The sequence below is a fragment of the Epinephelus lanceolatus genome, chromosome 13, assembly GCF_041903045.1.
Source record: "Epinephelus lanceolatus isolate andai-2023 chromosome 13, ASM4190304v1, whole genome shotgun sequence".
NCBI classification, from domain to species: domain Eukaryota; kingdom Metazoa; phylum Chordata; class Actinopteri; order Perciformes; family Serranidae; genus Epinephelus; species Epinephelus lanceolatus.
Genome location: NC_135746.1, coordinates 13,622,818 through 13,641,543, shown reverse-complemented (window position 1 = coordinate 13,641,543; position 18,726 = coordinate 13,622,818). Strand labels below are relative to the sequence as shown.

Here is an 18,726-nt window from a genome sequence, read left to right as displayed (position 1 = left end):
AACTATGCGTAATGCATCTTGAGATAGGCTGGACCACGAAGGATTCATCTGTTGCATCCTCGAAATTCTCGGAAAGAAGGCTGCATTTCTTGGCTGCCTTTGAAGGAGCCTTCGAAATGAGGCAGCCTTGCTCGTGCCGATGGGACACAATTGGTCTTCCAATGCAGCTTTCGAAGGCTGCAGCCCCTGAATTGAGACACAGCTTTGGACTCAACCCTGAACTGATTAGATTCTGGTAGTCAAAGGTCACTGTGACCAGTTTCTGACCATAACTCAAGCTTTAATATGCTATTTTGGACCAACTTTCCCACAAATGTGCAATAGCATAAAATTAAGTGATGACGTTTTATATCCTGAAGATCAAAGGTCAACACTAATCGTGGGTGCCCACCTTGAAACTATGGTGATTGATACTGTGGAACAGTGGTTCCCAACTGGTCCATACCCAGGGTCCAGATTTCTTCTTAATCATTAGATCAAGGTCCGCACAACTTAATACATTCAGTGACACACTTGTGTTCGGCCATGGTGTTGAGTTAGTTTGCCGTCTCTCTCAAGTATCTATCCGTCAGTCAATCACTCTACAACAGGAAATAGCACTTCAAAATCAAAGCTTTGTGCCACTTGCGGTCCATTCAGAATGGACACGCCACCCACTTTTGGACCGCCACCCACCAGTTGGGAACCACTATTGTAGAATATTCAGCTTTTCAGCAGCAACATCCATATTTGAAGCACCGTCTGCTGTCATGGCAACATATGGTCTGGAAAGATGAATGAAAACTGCAACTTGACTGGTTGGTTGAGAAATGCAACCACTAGGCGGTAACTCTAGTATTCTGAGCACCTGTATTTTTTCTCAGAGCGCTCAAACTTTTTTGTTGGCTGCTCCGAGCACTTCTTGTCGAAAATCCCTGAACCTTTCAGAAAGGCGCTTGTGTCCTCAGCCAGAAGAAAATGCTATCTGGACACTCAGCCTAACTGGTACGACTGGTTTGAGCCACATTAGTGTCATTACATTACATATGACAGGGAACAGCACATAAATGTCATGTTTAAGGAATTAATTTGCAATCCAAAGAATGTTACATACACAGACATTTGACGTGATTAGTGTCTGATTATTTGGTACATCTTAGATTCACAATGTCAGGTCAAAATGAAAGAAAAAAAAAAGTCAGCTGTGTCCTGGAGTTAAGGGAAATGTCTCTTCCTGCATTACTGGAGCTGTAACGACGGAGGAGGTAAAGAAAGGAAGGAATTAAATAAATAATATATATTTCATATAATCACATATTCAATCCCCATTTTTTACTTTTCTTTACCGTCTTTTTAATAAGCAAGAGTGAACCCTGAGATATCCTAATTTGAGCAAATTCACAAATACTTCCATTATTTAATTCTTTCCTGCGTATGTAATTGCTATCCTGATGATTTGTTCCTTTACATTCAGTATGTAGCTTGAAGGAACTAAATGACACAGACACCATAACAGCAATCAGCTTGAGCTGCAGGGACGTACACATGTGGAGCTGTACCCCAAATTCTTAACAGTGCTAATACATTGTCCTTCCTGATCCTCGCTCTCGACTCTCTTTCAGGTGAGGTGAATGGTTGTGATGTGTCAAAAAAAAAAAAAAAAAATAGGTCAGACGTTTGCTGGAAGTCCTGCGGACGTGCTGCTGATCAGACTCTCCTGAGGCTGAACCTGCCTGCAGAGCCTCACCTCAAAATGCTTCCTAGTAAAGCAGAGAAAAGAGACAGAAGATAAAGAAAACCATTTCACAAGCTAGTTTACTAGATACAAGATGGATAACATGAAAGGGATAATTCACATCTACTTGAAGTGGGGTTGTATGAGGTCCTAATCCATAGTCAATATATTACATACAGTAGATGCCTGGCGGTACAACCCCAGTTTGGAGAAGCAGGCAACCCAGACTCCATTGAGAAAAATAGTGATTTAACATCACTGAACACAGAAACTGCCGGTCTACCGCTGCCTCAATTAGTTAGTTAGACATAGAGTTGTCTTGCTTTGGTCCGAATCAGGGACTAGAATTTCCTAGAGTTGGTTCGTGTTCTCACGGCAGCATTTACAAGCGGACCAGATAAAATGCCTTGCGCAAGAAAGCTGCTCTTGACTGGTCAGAATTTTCATGTGGGGAAAAATCCAAGAAGTAGGCTAAACAAAACGTTGAAGAAGAGTACACTTGCAAGATAAATGTGACGCTTTCTAATGTCACAATGGAGGGACAACTACGCAGGTTGATTTTAGCGCTGGTCATCATGGACTATATTGCTTACATAATGCGACTGTAGTTGTCTTTCGGATCCAGGTCGGAACACGTTCTCACCACAAACAAACCAAACCAGAGTTTATTTGTAATCGGACTGAGATCACCTCTTCAAGAAGGTCTCAGTCCGGTTGTTTTGGTGCGCACCTGAGTGTGATTGCTGTGTTCACACCTGCCTGAATGAACTGCACATAGGGGGCAAAAGAACTTAAATTGGATTGAACCGAACCAAACAGGCCAGGTGTGAAAGCACCCTTAAGGGGTTAGTTTGGATTCACCAAAGTCACACAATAACACAAACTGACTAAGTGATTGAGGCAGTGGTAGATCAACAGCTCCCATGTTCAGCAGGCCAAAATGACTGTTTGTGTCACTGGAGTCTGGAGCTGTCAACAGCTTCCCTGTCAGAACGGGCTGTCTGACAGAAAGGTAAAGTATTGAAAATACTCTCGATGTAGCGTGCATCTAAACTGTTACTGACTTTATTTTTGGGTGGCTAAAATACGTTTTGCTGCTGCCCTCGTAATTTTTAGTTCTTATATTTTGAAGCTTACTGTGAGCTAGTTTATATTTAGTATACTGCATGCTTTGTATCTACATTCTTCTAACTTGAATTGCAACTGCTGCACAGCAATTTTCCTCAGGATAAGTTCTGTGTTACCTTATCTTATCTTACATTGCTTAGCTTCTGCGTCGGCACTCCTGCCCTTCTACAAATTGGAGGAATGCCGTCAGACATCTACTATACTTAATCCACTGACTACTAGGGCTGCCCCCAACGAAGAATTTTCCCAGTCGAACAATAGTCATCATTTAGGGCCATTAGTCGATTAGTCACCTGCAATTTTGCGATATTAATTTAATTATTAACTTATATATTTTGGGCGGGGCAACACAATGATTTGAGTTGAAGGTGTGAGAAAGAATAGTATCAGTAACATTGTTAACACTGTGCTACATTACAGAGAAATACAAAACCGTACTAATGAACCTTCATTAATATAGGTCTATATTTTATCTACAAGTGCACGTCACACACTGAGCGAGCCGCCTGCTAATGACGCTGTGGGCTAATGGGCATGTAGCTACTTCCATGTTTCAGATGATACGTCATGTTTGTAGTCGACCAATGAAGATGAGTTTACATATCACCTTGGGTTCATCCTTCACCTTCTCAAAATGATCCCACACTTTGGATTTCCTGCCTGACATGTTATTAACTAGCCTGTGGAATAACCGCAGGTACCAGCCGTGGAAATTAACCTGACTCCTGTCTGACTGCTGAGTGTGGCCACTTCCTGTGTCTGTCCTTTCAAATTAAATTCCCACATGGTCCAGTCATATAGGTTTTGATTTATTTTGACAAGGCACAGCTTCTGATAGAGTTTCATGTTTGTTTTTTTCCTGCGACTAATGAAATCTTGCCGACTAATGACCTTTCTGGTTGACTAACGTTTGGTCGACTATCGGGGGGCAGCCCTATTGACTACAGGTTAGTACCTCATACAGTCCCATTTTAAACAATACAAACTATCCCTTTAAGGTCATGCGTAGGCTGCCACCCACTTCTTCGCCAGTTCCTTTGATATCTCCTCCAGCGTGCGACCTTTTGTCTCGGGGACACAGAGGATGACAAACACCAGTAGGACAAAGCTCATGGCAGCGTAGAGGAACATCACATTGGGTACGCCAATCTTTTCTAAAAAACAAAGACAATAGCAAAAAAAAGATGCATGACCTCAAATGCCCACACACAACCTCAGGTGACATACTTGTGTGTCACAGATAAGAATGATTGACACATCAGGTCATGACACTAGCATACAGTTGCTGCTAAACCCTAAACCCATAGTGACAAACTGTTTTAGGTGTCATCTTTCTCTTCTGCTAATCCGACTGTATTATGACTCGACAACAGGTGGGCAGTCTGACTGACCAGGAGCAGGGAAAGGTGAGACACACCTCTTTTTTGACCTACTAGTTTTTGTATTTACGTCTTGCCCTAGTTGACAGCTTCTGTAAATTTACAGCTCTACCACAATAACTTGAACACACATATCATCAATAATATCCGATAACACACACACACACACACACACACACACACACACACATACACACCTGTAGTTGTGAGGAAGGTCATGGAGATGAGCAGGTTAGTGGCCCAGTTTACAGCCGACACAACAGATACAGCTCTGCCTCTGACCCCCATTGGAAAGATCTCACTGAGAACCACATACACCACTGGAAAGACAAAAAACAAAGACACATTCAGTGTGCACAGGGACATACGAAGGCATGGTTATTAAGGTATAAATACAAATAACATGATCCAGACTGGCTTTAAACAATTTTGTCAATATTGCGTGGGGAGTTTTCAGTCATGTGAGGCTTTAGAGTCAGGGTCCTCATTGCTTTATCTGGGGAACTGGAGCGTTTATGTACACTTTACCTAGGCATAGTTATTGTGTGATAACCTTTGTTGTACTTTGTAGTTCACAGTACGACGTGTTTATAAGCTGCAGCTGTTAGAACCATATCAACCAGACAAATTATCTAAACTTTTACACCACCTAAATTAAGAATTTCGGTATATTATTTTCATGGTCTAGGAAAGGTCATTCAATATTTGCGAACATGAGCGACTATCTTAAAGCCAGAAACCTGAGAAGTAACTTTGTAATCCATTGTACTCAAAACTCGGGGGAAAAAAACAACCTCCAACACGTATAAGTGCAATAAACGTACCTAACGTCACAGCAACAGACTGTGTGCAATATTAGACGTAGCTACCGTAATGTTACCTATTAGTTTGTGGACTGCAGTTTTGTAGCTTCAAGTTCAGCATTTCTGCCATCTCCATCTTAGTTTTCCGTAGCCAGAGGTGACCCTATTTGGACGCAAGGGTGGAGCTGACGTCACTTAAATTGGCCCTACCTTTAATTTTGTACAAATTCAAACTTTAACAAAATGTTAATGGTAAATTCAAACTTGTGATGACACAGAGTATAAAGTTGGGGGAGTGAGTGGATAACAGACAGCTACTTAACAGAGACAACAACTAGCGTGACGACATGGCCAAACTCAAGTATGACGCTGAATATTTTAAACCCGTGGACCTTAAACTGATGACTCAGGACAAATCTGAACCTCATGGCTGAACCAGTTGGGAACCAGTGGTTTATGGAGCATCTCCAGACCTTATACTTGATGACATGACAAATATGAGTTTTAGCACTCTTGTTTTTGGATTTTGTAGAGAGTTGTTCACGAATATTTTTGGACCATCTCTGACCATAGGAATTACATGTATGAATTTTGAAAATGGCCGTCCTTTCCATTAAAGTTCCTGTGAGCGACTATGGGTCATACTTTCTGCTCTGTAGTGCAGATACAGTGCACTGCTTGGTACTCTCCTCTTGGCTATCAACTAGTAATACAAATTTGTGAAAATGTTATCAACTTTGTGTGTGTGTGCAAAAGGAGTGTGTGAGTACTGAATGGGTGCTTACTTGGCCCAAGGCTGATTGAGAAGGCTGCCACATAAACCAGCAAGCTGATCAATGACGCCCACTTCAGTACGGAAGACACTTCTCCATTAGTCCTTCCTCCTCCTGACTCCCCAGTCCAATCACCCTCTCTGTAAGTCCGCTGTGCCTCCTCGCTGCCCCACTGGCTGGGGAGGTCAGTAGAAAAAATGTCACTGTCGTACAAGTCTATAGAGGTTCTGTTTAAATCCCACGGCGCCTCTGTGTGGTTTAGTATAGAGTCACTTTTACACAGGCTGGTGAGGTGAGTGTGGTTTTGCAGTGTCAGTGTACCAAGTACTACTAGCGACATTCCCATTGCGACAGCACCAATGCACAAAAAGCTCTTGGGTCCTACGCGGTCAACCAGCAACACGGCCGGGATGGTGCCAACTACTTTGACCACTCCGAACCCAGTAGAGGCCAAGGTTGCTGCCGCGTCACTGTTAAAGCCTACACTGCGGAGAAGCGGTGACGCATAGGAGAGGATGTTCGGCTGACCGGTAGCCTGCTGAAGGAAGACTAAGGCCACACCTGTTAGCAGCCGTGAACGCAAGTTGGCTTTGGTGCTGAACAATTCCCAGAAACTATGCTCTGATTCCTCTTTCAGTCCTGCCTGGATGTCTCTGAGCTCCTTTTCCACATGCTCCTGAACCCCCCCTCTCATTGTGGCGAGCACTATCCTGGCCTTCTCCACTTTACCCTGAGTGACCAGGAAGCGCGGACTGGGTGGGAGGAACAGGAGTACACTGATCTGCAGCAGCGCCGGGGGGATTACAAGTCCAAATGTATATGCCCAGCCATGGGGCACAGTAGCAAAGGCGTAACTACAGCTGAATCCCAGCATTACACCCACAACCAGCATCAGCTCGTACAGCGTCACCAGCTGACCCCTCCTCTCCCTTGGTGAGATCTCTGCAATGTACAGACACGCTCCTGTCCCTGACAGCGCCGTTCCCATGCCGACTATCACCCGGCCCAGTGTGAGTGCAATAAGTGAGTTGACTGCGATGAGCACGACGCTCCCGCCGACCACCAGGGCGGCGCTCAGGAGCAAAGAGCAGCGGCGGCCGTAGCGATCCAGAATGGGGCCGCCGGCCAGGCACATGAGGAGGGCGCCGAGCAGGTGGGAGCTGACCAGCAGTTCCTGTTCCCGGCAGGAGAGGGAGAGGAGACCCCGCAGCTGTAGCAGGACTCCAGAAGTCAGGCCCATTTCATAGCCCAGCATCAGCCCGCTCAGAGAGGCCGCTACAGCCGCTACCACCACCAGCCAGCTGCAGCCTGGAGAGGGACAGAAACACACAAGGAGAAGGAGTTAGAGAATGTAAGATCACAGATACCCTGCAAGAGGCCTGGTCCCAATGTCCATCCACAAGATCTCCCAGATCTGTGTTCACATTTTTCAACGTTAGTTATAATACACAAGGCACTTATTGTGTTCCAAATGTGTATCGGAGCCCTTGCCTGTGTCTTTACTTGAGCTTCTAGTCACGCAAATGATGTCATTTAAAGTTTGTTAGGGTTGAGCACCCTGACTTTTTGTAATTGTGTTTAATGATAATGAAGCTTTTTGGTTGCACCTCACTTTTTTTGCGCTCTAGGCATCTGGCCCTTTTGCCAGAGCACACTGAACCCCATCTCTTTTTTCATGTTTTTTTCCCCCCATTGTCCAATCAGATGATTTGAGAGGCGGGCCTTCTGTGGTTGTGTTGTAAAAAATGGAGGAGAAACTGGTGGAGAAACTGGAAAAACTAGCGGTTGCCAGATACCCAGAGCTATACGGGCCGACGATTGACAGCACATTGTCAAACTGCCCCTGAGTCATCCTAAAATATGCCTGGAAACAGCCATCATGGAGGCGAAGCTCCTGGACCAACTGGTGGTTTCTCCCCGTGATCCACCCTCTTCTTAGGGTCGCATGTACCCACACAGATCTCTGTTTCCCTGTGCCCAACAAAGTATTTGCTGACAGCCTCTCACCCTCAACCAGAGCCACAGCAAGTGCCCTCTGCCTCAACATTTTAGGGACTAGCGACTAATTACTGTGAAATTGAGATTTGAGACAGAGGAAGGTAAGTGTAAGGAGGTGATGGGGTGGTTGCCTGGCAACACTAAAAAGGCGCAACAGGTAGAGCCCTGCGCTGGAGCCCGAGGCCCGAGGGGCCCAACGGCCCAACAGCCCGAGGGGGGCTTCGGGCCAATTACTACATCATTACCTCGAACACGGGCCGGGCTCGGGCTTTTTTTTTAACCTGCCAGTTAGAGAGGTGTGTGTTTGTGTTTAACCGATTTAAACGGCAACACTTGAACGCAGCTGCCGCTGTGCCTCTCCCTCTCCGCTGCACGTCACTCATCATATTGTAGCGTCCGCCAAGACGTGTGGAAGGATGACGCGGTTATTCGGCAAACCATCGTTTGTTACTGAACAGTTGCCGTAACTACGCCAAACCAGCCACAAAACAAGGACTTAGCTGTAACGTTAACTCGAACCATGCACTGCTGCTCTCTCCTCCAGCTCGCTCTACACACACAAGCACGCGCACTCACACAGCCCTCATCCTCGTCACTCTCGCACCCCGCTCACAGAACATTGACGTTACAGCAGAACATTCACTGCAGTATTAAGATCAATATTAAGATTATTTAGAAAAGTGTTTGAAGCATTTTGGGGGTTGTTTAATTAATGATTTTGTTTTTTGAAGTGACTGTGCGCGATGCAACTGCAACAGTGCGCAGCAACAGTTGACAATTCTCACTAAATAGAAGAATACAGTCATTAAGTTAAATAAATTCATATTTCACTTTATCCTTTAAATCAAAATATAATGAATATAGCTTAATACCATGCTAGAAACCCCAATTAAACTATTTTAATGTCTGCAACATTAACAGCCTACATGTTGTTATGGGAGGTTTTAAAAAAAAAAAAAAAAAAAAGTCGGGCTTTTTATCGGGTTCGGGCATGAGAATTCTGAAAACCTGTCGGGCCGGGCCGGGCTGGGGCTCCACCCCCTCGGGCCAGGGCCGGGCCCGGGCCCAGATAATAGGCCCGTGCAGGGCACTAGCAACAGGCGTTTTTTTTTTACTAGTGTTATTCAATTATAAAAAATGCAACCTGCAAAACTCTTTCTGTGTGATCAGAGCCATAGGGTGGACATTGGTATTTGGCCAAACATGGATACTGTATTTCTACTTGACAAACCACCGCGCTAAAATGTAATGTTTGGTAAGACCTTTTCAAGATCATTTTTAACCAAATTCTAAACTGGCTTTTGGACAGAAAGCACTGCAGGTAAGTATAAAGGTAAGTAGTATATATGTAGTCCCCTGCAGAGGAAGGTTTAATGTAGAAACATTGTTATTAGAGTGAGTTTGGTTAATCTACTTTTTCCAAAAGGTAAGTGCAAGTATAAAGTAAAAGGACAGTAACAGGTTCAGTGTTAGGTATATAGGTTTGTAATATCAGAATTGTGGACTTTAAGCAGTTGACGGAGCCAAATAAGTGATTAAATAATCAAACAAATCATAATCTGTTGTCACTTATCACTGATGACTACTACATGGCACTTGTAAAATTGCTGAATGAAAGTGCCAGAGGTCGAGGTCCACAGTCGTAGTAAATAAAACATATTGTAATACATGTTAAAGAACTGCATGTCATGACTTTTATCAGGATCACAGCTTCTCTCCCTGCAGATATCCCCCCACTGTGAAGGCGCCTTCGCAGTGCTGACTGTGTGGAATTAGAGGTCGGAAGTTCACAAGAAGAATGCTGAAGCAATGTTGTAAGTTACTGTGTGTGCATGTGTGTGTGCATGTGTGTGTGCATGTGTGTGTGTGTAGGAGGGCTACATGCTTTGTCTCACAGGTATCACTGTGAGCAAATGGAAACAAATCTGAATGAATGGAAACTGATGAGCAAAACTGTTTTAATAGTCAACTTTTTTACGAGCAGTCATAAACTTCTTCGTTATTGATCCTTGTAATAGTTTGTTTTACTGCAGTGTTGCTGTTGACATGCATTTTTCCTTTAACAGCTTTGAGTAAACAAGACCACACTTGAATTTATGTTATTGTTTGAATCTGCTTAGTTTGTTTTATAACGGACTGTGGGCTAAATGCAAGGCTACACACCCACCCACACATTTTTATACTTCCTGCGAATATAATCCAATTAATCATATTTCCATGTATTTTGTATCTACTCCGTGTTGAGACATTGTTTTCTTATTCTGAGACGTAGAGGTAGTCACATGTGTCCTGTGCCAAAACCATGCCTTCCAATAAATGATTAGAGAAAAGTAAAATCAAACATTGACAGAGGAAATTACTGCAAGGTATTAAATCATCAATAAAATAATTCATTCACTCGTTCATTTTCGGTAACCGCTTATCCTGTTAGAGGTCCCAGTTTTTACAAACTTCACATGTTCATGAGTCACTTGTGGTCCATTCAGAATGGACCCGTGGTCCACATTTGGACTGTGATTCCCCCAGTTGGGAACCACTGCTCTGAGCCCCTTTTACACTGCCAGATTTTCGGCGAATGTTGGGCCGTTTTGCCGGCAAGCTGTGAGCGTTTAAACACACAGAGCCGGATTAGCGAGTTGATCCGAGGTGCCCAATTTTCCACCTCGTTCCTGGCGGAACCTTTATGGTTTAAACAGAACAAGGCAGCCTTCCGCCATGGGAGGGGCTGTTGATGACTTGTGGGAGGAAGTGTTGACCCTGCACATGCGACCAACTGGCGGTGGATAAACAGGAAACAGCTGATAGCAGGAATTAGCGAGCAGCTAGTAGCAAGAGGGAAACGCAAACCTGACAGACACTGTAAAGATGAGCAACTGGGGAGACAAAGAATTGCACGCCCTCCTTGTCCTCGCAAACGAAGAGGCCATTAACCGTCAGATGATGGGAACGGTGAAGGACGGGCCAACTTACGAGAGAATTGCCGAAGGAGCTACACGTTTTGTTACTTGCTCACGCCCCCCATTGCCCCAAATAAGGCACATTCTGTATAAACGAAAGTAGGTAGTTTGCTGCACTCCCCGATTTCGTTTTTATACTGCCAATGCTGAAAGAAGACTGATTGGGCTTTCCTGCAAATTTGCACCATTCCTGTTTAAAAAGGGCTCTAGACCAGTGTCTTCACTGTTACTTTAAAACTGAGCCCGATACAGCAGGTTTTATTTGCTAAAAATTACTCTGCCTCACTCTTCACCTTCAGCTCTGCCTGTCATACCCAGAACTTGCATTGTCAATGATATAAGTCAGTAAGTAAATTGTTGTACTTGATCCAATTTAAGGGTTAACCATAGACCTTTTCATGGGCCCCCCTTTGGCCTTGGGCCGGGGTCATCTGAACCCTTTGACCCCCTCTGATGGCGGGCCTGCCGAGGTATTTCATTGCAACTGTCAAAATAATCATGCTAGTGGGCCTTTTTCCTTTTTATTGTAATGTGATTCTCATGATGGCGCAGCATGCAAGAAAAACAGAGACACAGCTGCAAACTGCAGGGTCCTATTAAGTCATTTGCTTTGACTGTTGCACTGCATCCCCTCTCTCAGTCCTTTTCCACTGACATTATGTAATAATGAGATAACAATAGTTAATGTCAGACTGTAATCTCTTGTAGTAAGTCTTTCAGCTACAGTGTTATCATCTTGCAGTCTCATTTCTATTTTGGGTACTTTCTGAAACATTAAGAAAAAAAGATTTAGATAGAGTACTCTGGAAATAAACTTGTCATGCAACATTTTAAACTTGTGCTTTGTCACAGAACAATTAAGCCCTTCTGTGTGGAGTGTGCAGAGTTTGCATGTTCTCCCTGTGTCAGTGTGGGCTTTCTCCGGGTACTCCGGCTTCCTCCCACAGTCCAAAGACATGAAAGTAAACTGGTGACCCTAAATTGTCCGTAGGTATGAATGTGAGTGTGAATGGTTGTCTGTCTCTATGTGTCAGACCTGTGATAGTCTGGTGACCTGTCCAGGGTGTACCACGCTTCTCACCCAATGTCAGCTGGGATAGGCTCCAGCCTCCCCGCCCCTCGAGTTGGGCCATTTGCATTACTCATGGCCAGACCCTAAATCTTTCTAGATTTGGGTCTGGATTTCCAGGCTAATTAAATATGTCTAATTGAATATTTTTGGGAAGAGGTTAAAAAAGCAATAAAAGAGATTATTTCAAAAGACACTGCAATAGAAAGGAATAAAAAGAAAACAGTGTGATCGAAAAGGTTTGGGGACCATTCACTGCTTTTGTGAAATGTGCTCCCTAATAGTGACCCAATTTTTGAGAAGATCATGAATACATTTTAATTTTAAAACACTTTTAGGGTTTATGTCATGATTTTAGGGTTTAAAAATTACAATGATAGGTAATAATAGATTATGATGGATTTTTTATGACTCTGTTCATCAAAATGCCGGACGAGAAAGTCTAAAGGCTCATTTATACTCCCTTTACATATGAAAATAGATATGTTCATTTCAAACATTGTAATTGTTCCTGTCCACGTACTTAATGTTGATATAGATACATCCACTAGATAGCACTAGAGAGCTGGGCTAAAAGTGTCTGAACACAACAAACATGGCAACGATGTCATAATGATGCACCTTTTAACCGAGGCATCACTCTAGACAACAATGGTCTGAGGGGCCATGAAATACTTGTAGCATTTGGATGGAGAATTCTATTGATTAATGATTATATTACCAATTTGTTCAATTTCCACCATTTTTAATATGTCTTTGTCATGTCCGATGATTGTGTCTTGAACTAAGATACACTGTCCCTAAGATTTCCGGTGGTACTGATCGTCCATATCCGTAACCTTTCAGAAAACGCGCAAAATTACAGACGACATGAATGCAGAGTTCGGACAGAAGGCTCTGTCTGTTGGGAAATGTTGCTTGGTTTGTAATGACTCGTCAACTTGAAGCTGTTTGAATACAGCAGTGACAGAGCATTGAAACCCAAGTGTTTCACACCATATTTGCATTTTCATGCATCCCAGTCACACCCAAGTCTGACAGTATCACACTTTACCTAAAACCTGTCTAGACAGTGGGGTGCCGCTCTTATATTTTCCCCATGTAAGTGCAGCAAATCAGTTTCAATCCTTTTCACAAGTGTTAGCAAGTAAAAAAATGTAATTTGATTGACTTTCAGCACAGGAAAGGCTTTCATTCAGACACTATTTTTCCTTTGTAAATGTTTAACTGCATGGCAGCATATAAACCCTACGCCCACTGAAGGCAGCTCTTCAGGTCATAGCAAACATGAAGAACAGTAACTGATTTAATGAACATGTAATGAATGAGTGTTTTTTAAGATTCAAGGGCAGATAATTTGTGATGAGTGCCTGAGACATTTTTGCTATGTCCCCAAGGTTAGAATGACCCAGGTCATGGGCATGAAAACTGTCATAAACAACTTTTGCTTCATCGTTAATCAGTGTTTAAGAAACAGCTGATGTGAAGAACCTGATAGCGCAGCAAACTACATTACCCAATGATCTTGGAAATTCATATATCAGTTTCAAAAATCAGGTCTACTGAGTTATCTGGATAACTTTTATGTTTTGTTCAGCGTTTTGTCCTGCTTTGTTACCCAGAGCAGGGCTTTTTACATCAGTCTAAGTTCCAGAGTTGCATTGGGCTATTACTTGGAAAGTTACCGAATAACTCAAACAGCTTCTTGGAACAGGCCCCAGGTGAGCCTTTAACAAATATCGATTTTCAGTACACTAAAGTTTTATGTTAGGGAGGAGCCCATTTATACCAACCTTAAGCAGGTAAGCCCTTCCTAAACATTCAAACTAAGTAACACCTAAGCTCAAACAACACACTTGCATTCCTTTGGCTTAAACCTGTAATCCCATTAAAATAAATGTTAACTTATCAGTCAAAAAAGTCACTGGCATCTGTGTGTACCTGAGGGTCTGGGTGGGGCCAGTTTCTGGGTCTCATTGGGGTTACCCGGGAGGTAAGAGGTCATCCTCTTGGTCTCACTGTTGAGGTCCATTGTCAACCACCTCTAACAGTAGGCCTGGGGAAAACAGATGCAAATCAACACATTCAAACAAAGAAACTCAATTCATTCTGCAAAATAAACACAAAAACATCTAACAGACTCAACTTCTTTTGCACAAGGACATGCATGTTGCAGAAATACTTCCCTGAGAAAAACAACTATGCATTTATCTTTAAATGAATGTCATGTCCTACATACGAAGTAGGACAATTCTTGCAATGCTGCCATACCAGTCTTGAGCCCCATGTTGAGAAATACTACCTACATGTTTGGAGATGAAGTACATAGAAATCTAATTCTCATCTAATAGGTCTGAGTGCTATTCAAAAGTTTTCATTATTAGTGCCAATATGACACTAAAATCATACTTCCAAAAGTATGGCAAAATGTACCCTACTTTTGAAGATCATAAATCAACATGTTTTCTTACAAAACTGTTTTTTCATTGACAAAAGAAGCAAAAGTTCTCAAATGTTAATGACTCTTTTAAGACTGTTAAAATCGTGGTGTTGTCATCGTAGTAGAATTTCCAACTTTGATACAATACTTTGAAAAAATACCGATATTCAATAGAATTTTTGATCGAAGTCTTAGTTAGTAGAAGATAACAGCAAAGGTGTGGACTCAAGTCACATGACTTGGACTGGAATTAGACTCAACACAATTTTGATGACATTAAACTCAACTTAATTAAATCACAACAGACATGCAACTCATCTTCCACAACACCAATGACTCACTTGGACTTCAGCCCTCCCACAAGCCCAAAGATTAAACAATTATGTTGTTTAAAAAGTGTGCCACAAATCAATTTCCCTTCATATGGGCAAATGCTCGTGCGAATATTAACATTGTTAGCAATTTCACATTTAGCTAATATTAGCTACAGATTTTTAGAAACATTCATGATTTTTGTAAATTTATTATATTATTACTGTTTGGGCATTATGTTTTGTGAAGAGTGCAGTATGGCTTGTTTAGGACTTGAAACTTGAGTGCAAAGACTTGAGACTATTTGTGACTTGCAAAACAATGACTTGGTTCTACCTCTGGAGAACAGCAGAATGACTGTAGTGAACATCTACAGTAAGATAGAGCTGATAGCCCAGCAGGTGCCAGCGTTTTGATACTAATTTGATAAATGAGTACTGAAACCATTTCAAATACTCATAATCAATATGTATTGATAAATCAATGTTTTTGACAACACTAAAACCAAGAACTAGCTGATCAAAACACATAAATAAGATTATACCCAGATATCCAGCCCTACCTAGAGGTTTTACTTCATCCTTGTGCAGCATGCATGTTCTTTGGCTCTGGTTTCACAAGGGTCTGTGCTTGGACCAATTCTATTTACTTTAAATATGTTTCCCTGAGGCAACATTATTAGAAATCATCATTATTCTATGCTGGATTATTGTAATTCCTTATTATCAGGTTGCTCCAACAAACCTCTAAAGACTCTCCAACTGATCCAGAATGCTGTGGCACGTGTACTGACAGGACTGACAGAAGAGATCGTACATCCCTTGTTTTAGCCTCTCTGCACTGACTCCCTGTAAAATCCAGAATTGAATTTAAAATCCTTCTTCTGACTTACAAAGCTCTAAATGGTCAGACTCCATCATAGCTATGAGAGCTCATAGTGCCCTATTACCCCACCAGAACACTGTGCTCCAAGAATTCAGGATCTTCAAAAGCAGAATGGGAGCCAGAGCCTTCAGCTATCAGGCTCCTCTTCTGTGGAACCATCTTCCAGTTTCAGTCCGGGAGACAGACACAGTCACCACGGTTAAGAGTAGACTTCAGACTTTTGTCTTTGATAAAGCTTATAGTAAGGGCTGGTTCGGGCTTGCCTTGAACCAGCCCCTAGTTAGGCTGATATAGGCCTAGTCTGACGGGGGACTACCTTTCATTCACCGAACTCCTCTCTCCTTCACTCTCTTTCCATCCACAAACATTCATGTCCCTTTCATTCATGTTACCAACTTGGCTTTTTCCCTGGAGCCTTTGTGCTACCTTGTCTAGCAGGTTTCGCTCGGATTGGCTGTGTCTGGATTGTGGGTCATGGCTGCGCTGCTGCAATGTTCCTGCCTGATGCTTCCTTCTACTGCCATTATTATTGGTGATACTTCTACCATTATTATACACATATAATTACTATTGTCACATACATATACTGTCATGTAGAAATATATACATATAACATGTATACTATCACATACTGTCATTTGTATTACTGTAATTTCATTATGTTGATCTGTTCTGTAGACACGTCATCTATTTCACGTCTGTCCATCCTGGAAGAGGGATCCCTCCTCAGTTGCTCGTCCTGAGGCTTTTTTTCCTCCCTGTTAAAGGTTTTTTCTCTTTAGGGGTGGAGGAGTTTCTCCTTATCCGCTGTGAGGGTCCAAGTACAGAGGGATATCATATGCTGTAAAGCTCCTTGAGGCAAATTTTGATTTATGATACTGGGCATTACACATGAAAACTGAATTAAACTGAATCTAGGAACATGAGGGAACAGTGTGCTGCTCACTTTTAACTCCAAATATCAGGCCTAATTATGACCATACATTGACTTAGGAGACTATAATATATACTAGTTTTTCAGGAGTTTTTCCTTATCCGTTGTGAGGGTCCAAGTACAGAGGGAGCTTAGGGATCATATGCTGTAAAGCTCTCTGAGGCAAATTGTGATTTATGATACTGGGCTTTATAAGTAAAAATTTAACTGAACTAAACTGAATCTAGGAACATCATGAGGGAACAGTGTGCTCCTCATTTTGATTCCAAAAATGGCTTACTTATTATCTTATTATGGCTTTAGAAATGATATTCTTTATACACCAAATTAAGACCAGCCAACAGGTAAGGCATTTTTTTACTTCAACCAGAGTACAGCAAAAACCAATCCTGGCACAAGGAATTTTAGGGTGCTTTCACACCTGCCATGTTCAATCGAACTCAAGTTTGTTTGCCCCCTAGGTGCGGTTCATTTGGGCAGGTGTGAACACAGCAATGGCACTAGGGTGCGCACCAAAACAACCGGACTAAGACCTTCTTGAAGAGGTGGTCTCGGTCCAGTTACAAACGAACTCTGGTGCAGTTTGTTTGTGCTGAGAATGTTCTCTGACCTCGATACGATCCGAACCAACTGCAGTCGCACTACGCATTGTTTGGGTTAAACAAGCATGAGCATGTTTTCAAACTGTATGGTTTGCCTAAAATGAACAATGACAGCAATAAAGTCCACGATGACCAGCGCTAAGCTCAACTTGCATCGTTGTCCCTCCATTGTGACATTTAAAGGTTCGTTTACTTAGTTTTAGCATAGTTTTTCCTGCATGGAAATTCTTCCCAATCAAGAATTTTCTCATGCAAGGCATTTCATCTGGTTCGCTTGTAAATGCTGCCGTGAGAACACGAACCAACTCTAGGCAACAAAATAAGCCCCTGATTCAGACCAAAGCAAGACAACTCTAGGTCTGAAAGCACCCTTCATGATCATTACTCCAGTTCCCCCTTTAACTTTTCTCAGTAGCTCTGCCCACTGATGCCTTCTGGTGGCCCTGGATACAACCCTGTCATAAATACCAGCTCTGTGAGGCTCACAATGGACAGCTGGCTCTGTGATACACAGATGTACTGAGACGCTAAGTGAATTTGGAAGTACACTGCAGTGTAGAGCATTGATTCTGCTAAGCTTTGACCTTTAACCTCTCTTATGGTTTGTTATTTTGTTGTCTGTGTTTGACATATGGGAATAGCTTGGGAGACTTGTCACACAGTAGCATCTTATAGTTGTCCAAATTTATATGTCATGACTAAGACCACTGAATAAGACTGCTTCCTTTTCTGGTGTCTGTTTCCATAAGTCCATAACTTGGCCTCAAATATTGCAAGGTCATTTAATGGAAGCCAGAAACAAGAGAAACACAAAGTTTTTATAGCGAACACCAAACTTATCAGCTTACTCACTTCAAGTATGGGCTTGTCCACTATTTACGTGCAACTTATGCGGGTTTTGCTCTTTGAAAAGGTTCAATAAACGAATATTTAAGTGGTAATAACAGCTATGTGCAGACACCTCCCTACCTGACGCCCCAGCAGTGTCTCTGTTGTTTGCTTATGTTCGTGTTTGTCGGTCCATTCGCTTTCCTCTGCAGACTTTCAGACTGGTTAGACTTCTTCCCTGCTCCCAGCTCTTCATTAGCGGTGTCACTAGATTCACACAGCTTGTTTTGGTAAAGCGGTTCTTTAGCCCCGCCCATGTCTACCCAGACCACCAATAGGAAGCGCGGGTTTGGAATTGGAACGCCCACGGTGGAATCCTATTGGTTCAAATATGTCTGTCAGGTAGTGCCTGAAGCTTAATATAATTATAATGAAACAATGTGTTCCTGCAGGATAACTTGTTGTGGAAATTAAATAAAAAGAGAGCTTTTCCATATCTGTGCTGCTTTATGTAGCTTCCAGCTGCAATTCTAATTTATTATGAATGTTTTTTTGTTTTTTGGGTTGGTTTTTTTTTGCTGTGATGATCACTATAAAGTACCCAGCAATAAATACACCTGCATCAATAGTGCTCCTTCTCTCATACTGCATGTGAAAACAAACGAGGATGACCACCTGCTGTTTTGCTCCTCTCCATGTCCTGTTTCTACGAATGCTGCGGGACTGAGCTGTCACACCTGCCCTGCTGCCTCACACATGACAGAATGTTGCCTAACGTGCCTGTAACACTGTTTTAGCATGGCCTACTTTTTTTTCCTGAGGATGTATTTGGATGTTTAGACATGAGCCTATAGGCTACAATCCAAAGACTGACCTGTTTTCAACCACTGTCATTTGATCCTCT

General features: G+C 42.5%; 1 protein-coding gene across 1 annotated transcript; it reads right to left on the bottom strand.

The window, feature by feature from the left end:
* Nucleotides 1-1,026: 1,026 nt before the first annotated feature.
* On the bottom strand, nucleotides 1,027-18,097 carry slc2a12 (solute carrier family 2 member 12). The gene is made up of 6 exons (XM_033649196.2): nucleotides 17,964-18,097; nucleotides 13,763-13,877; nucleotides 5,810-7,105; nucleotides 4,419-4,541; nucleotides 3,864-3,996; nucleotides 1,027-1,739 (listed from the first exon to the last, which is right to left on the bottom strand). The coding sequence occupies exons 2-6, from the start codon at nucleotides 13,851-13,853 to the stop codon at nucleotides 1,649-1,651; spliced, it is 1,734 nt and encodes a 577-aa protein (XP_033505087.1). The 5' UTR covers nucleotides 13,854-13,877; nucleotides 17,964-18,097; the 3' UTR covers nucleotides 1,027-1,648.
* Between the last annotated feature and the right edge of the window lie 629 nt (nucleotides 18,098-18,726).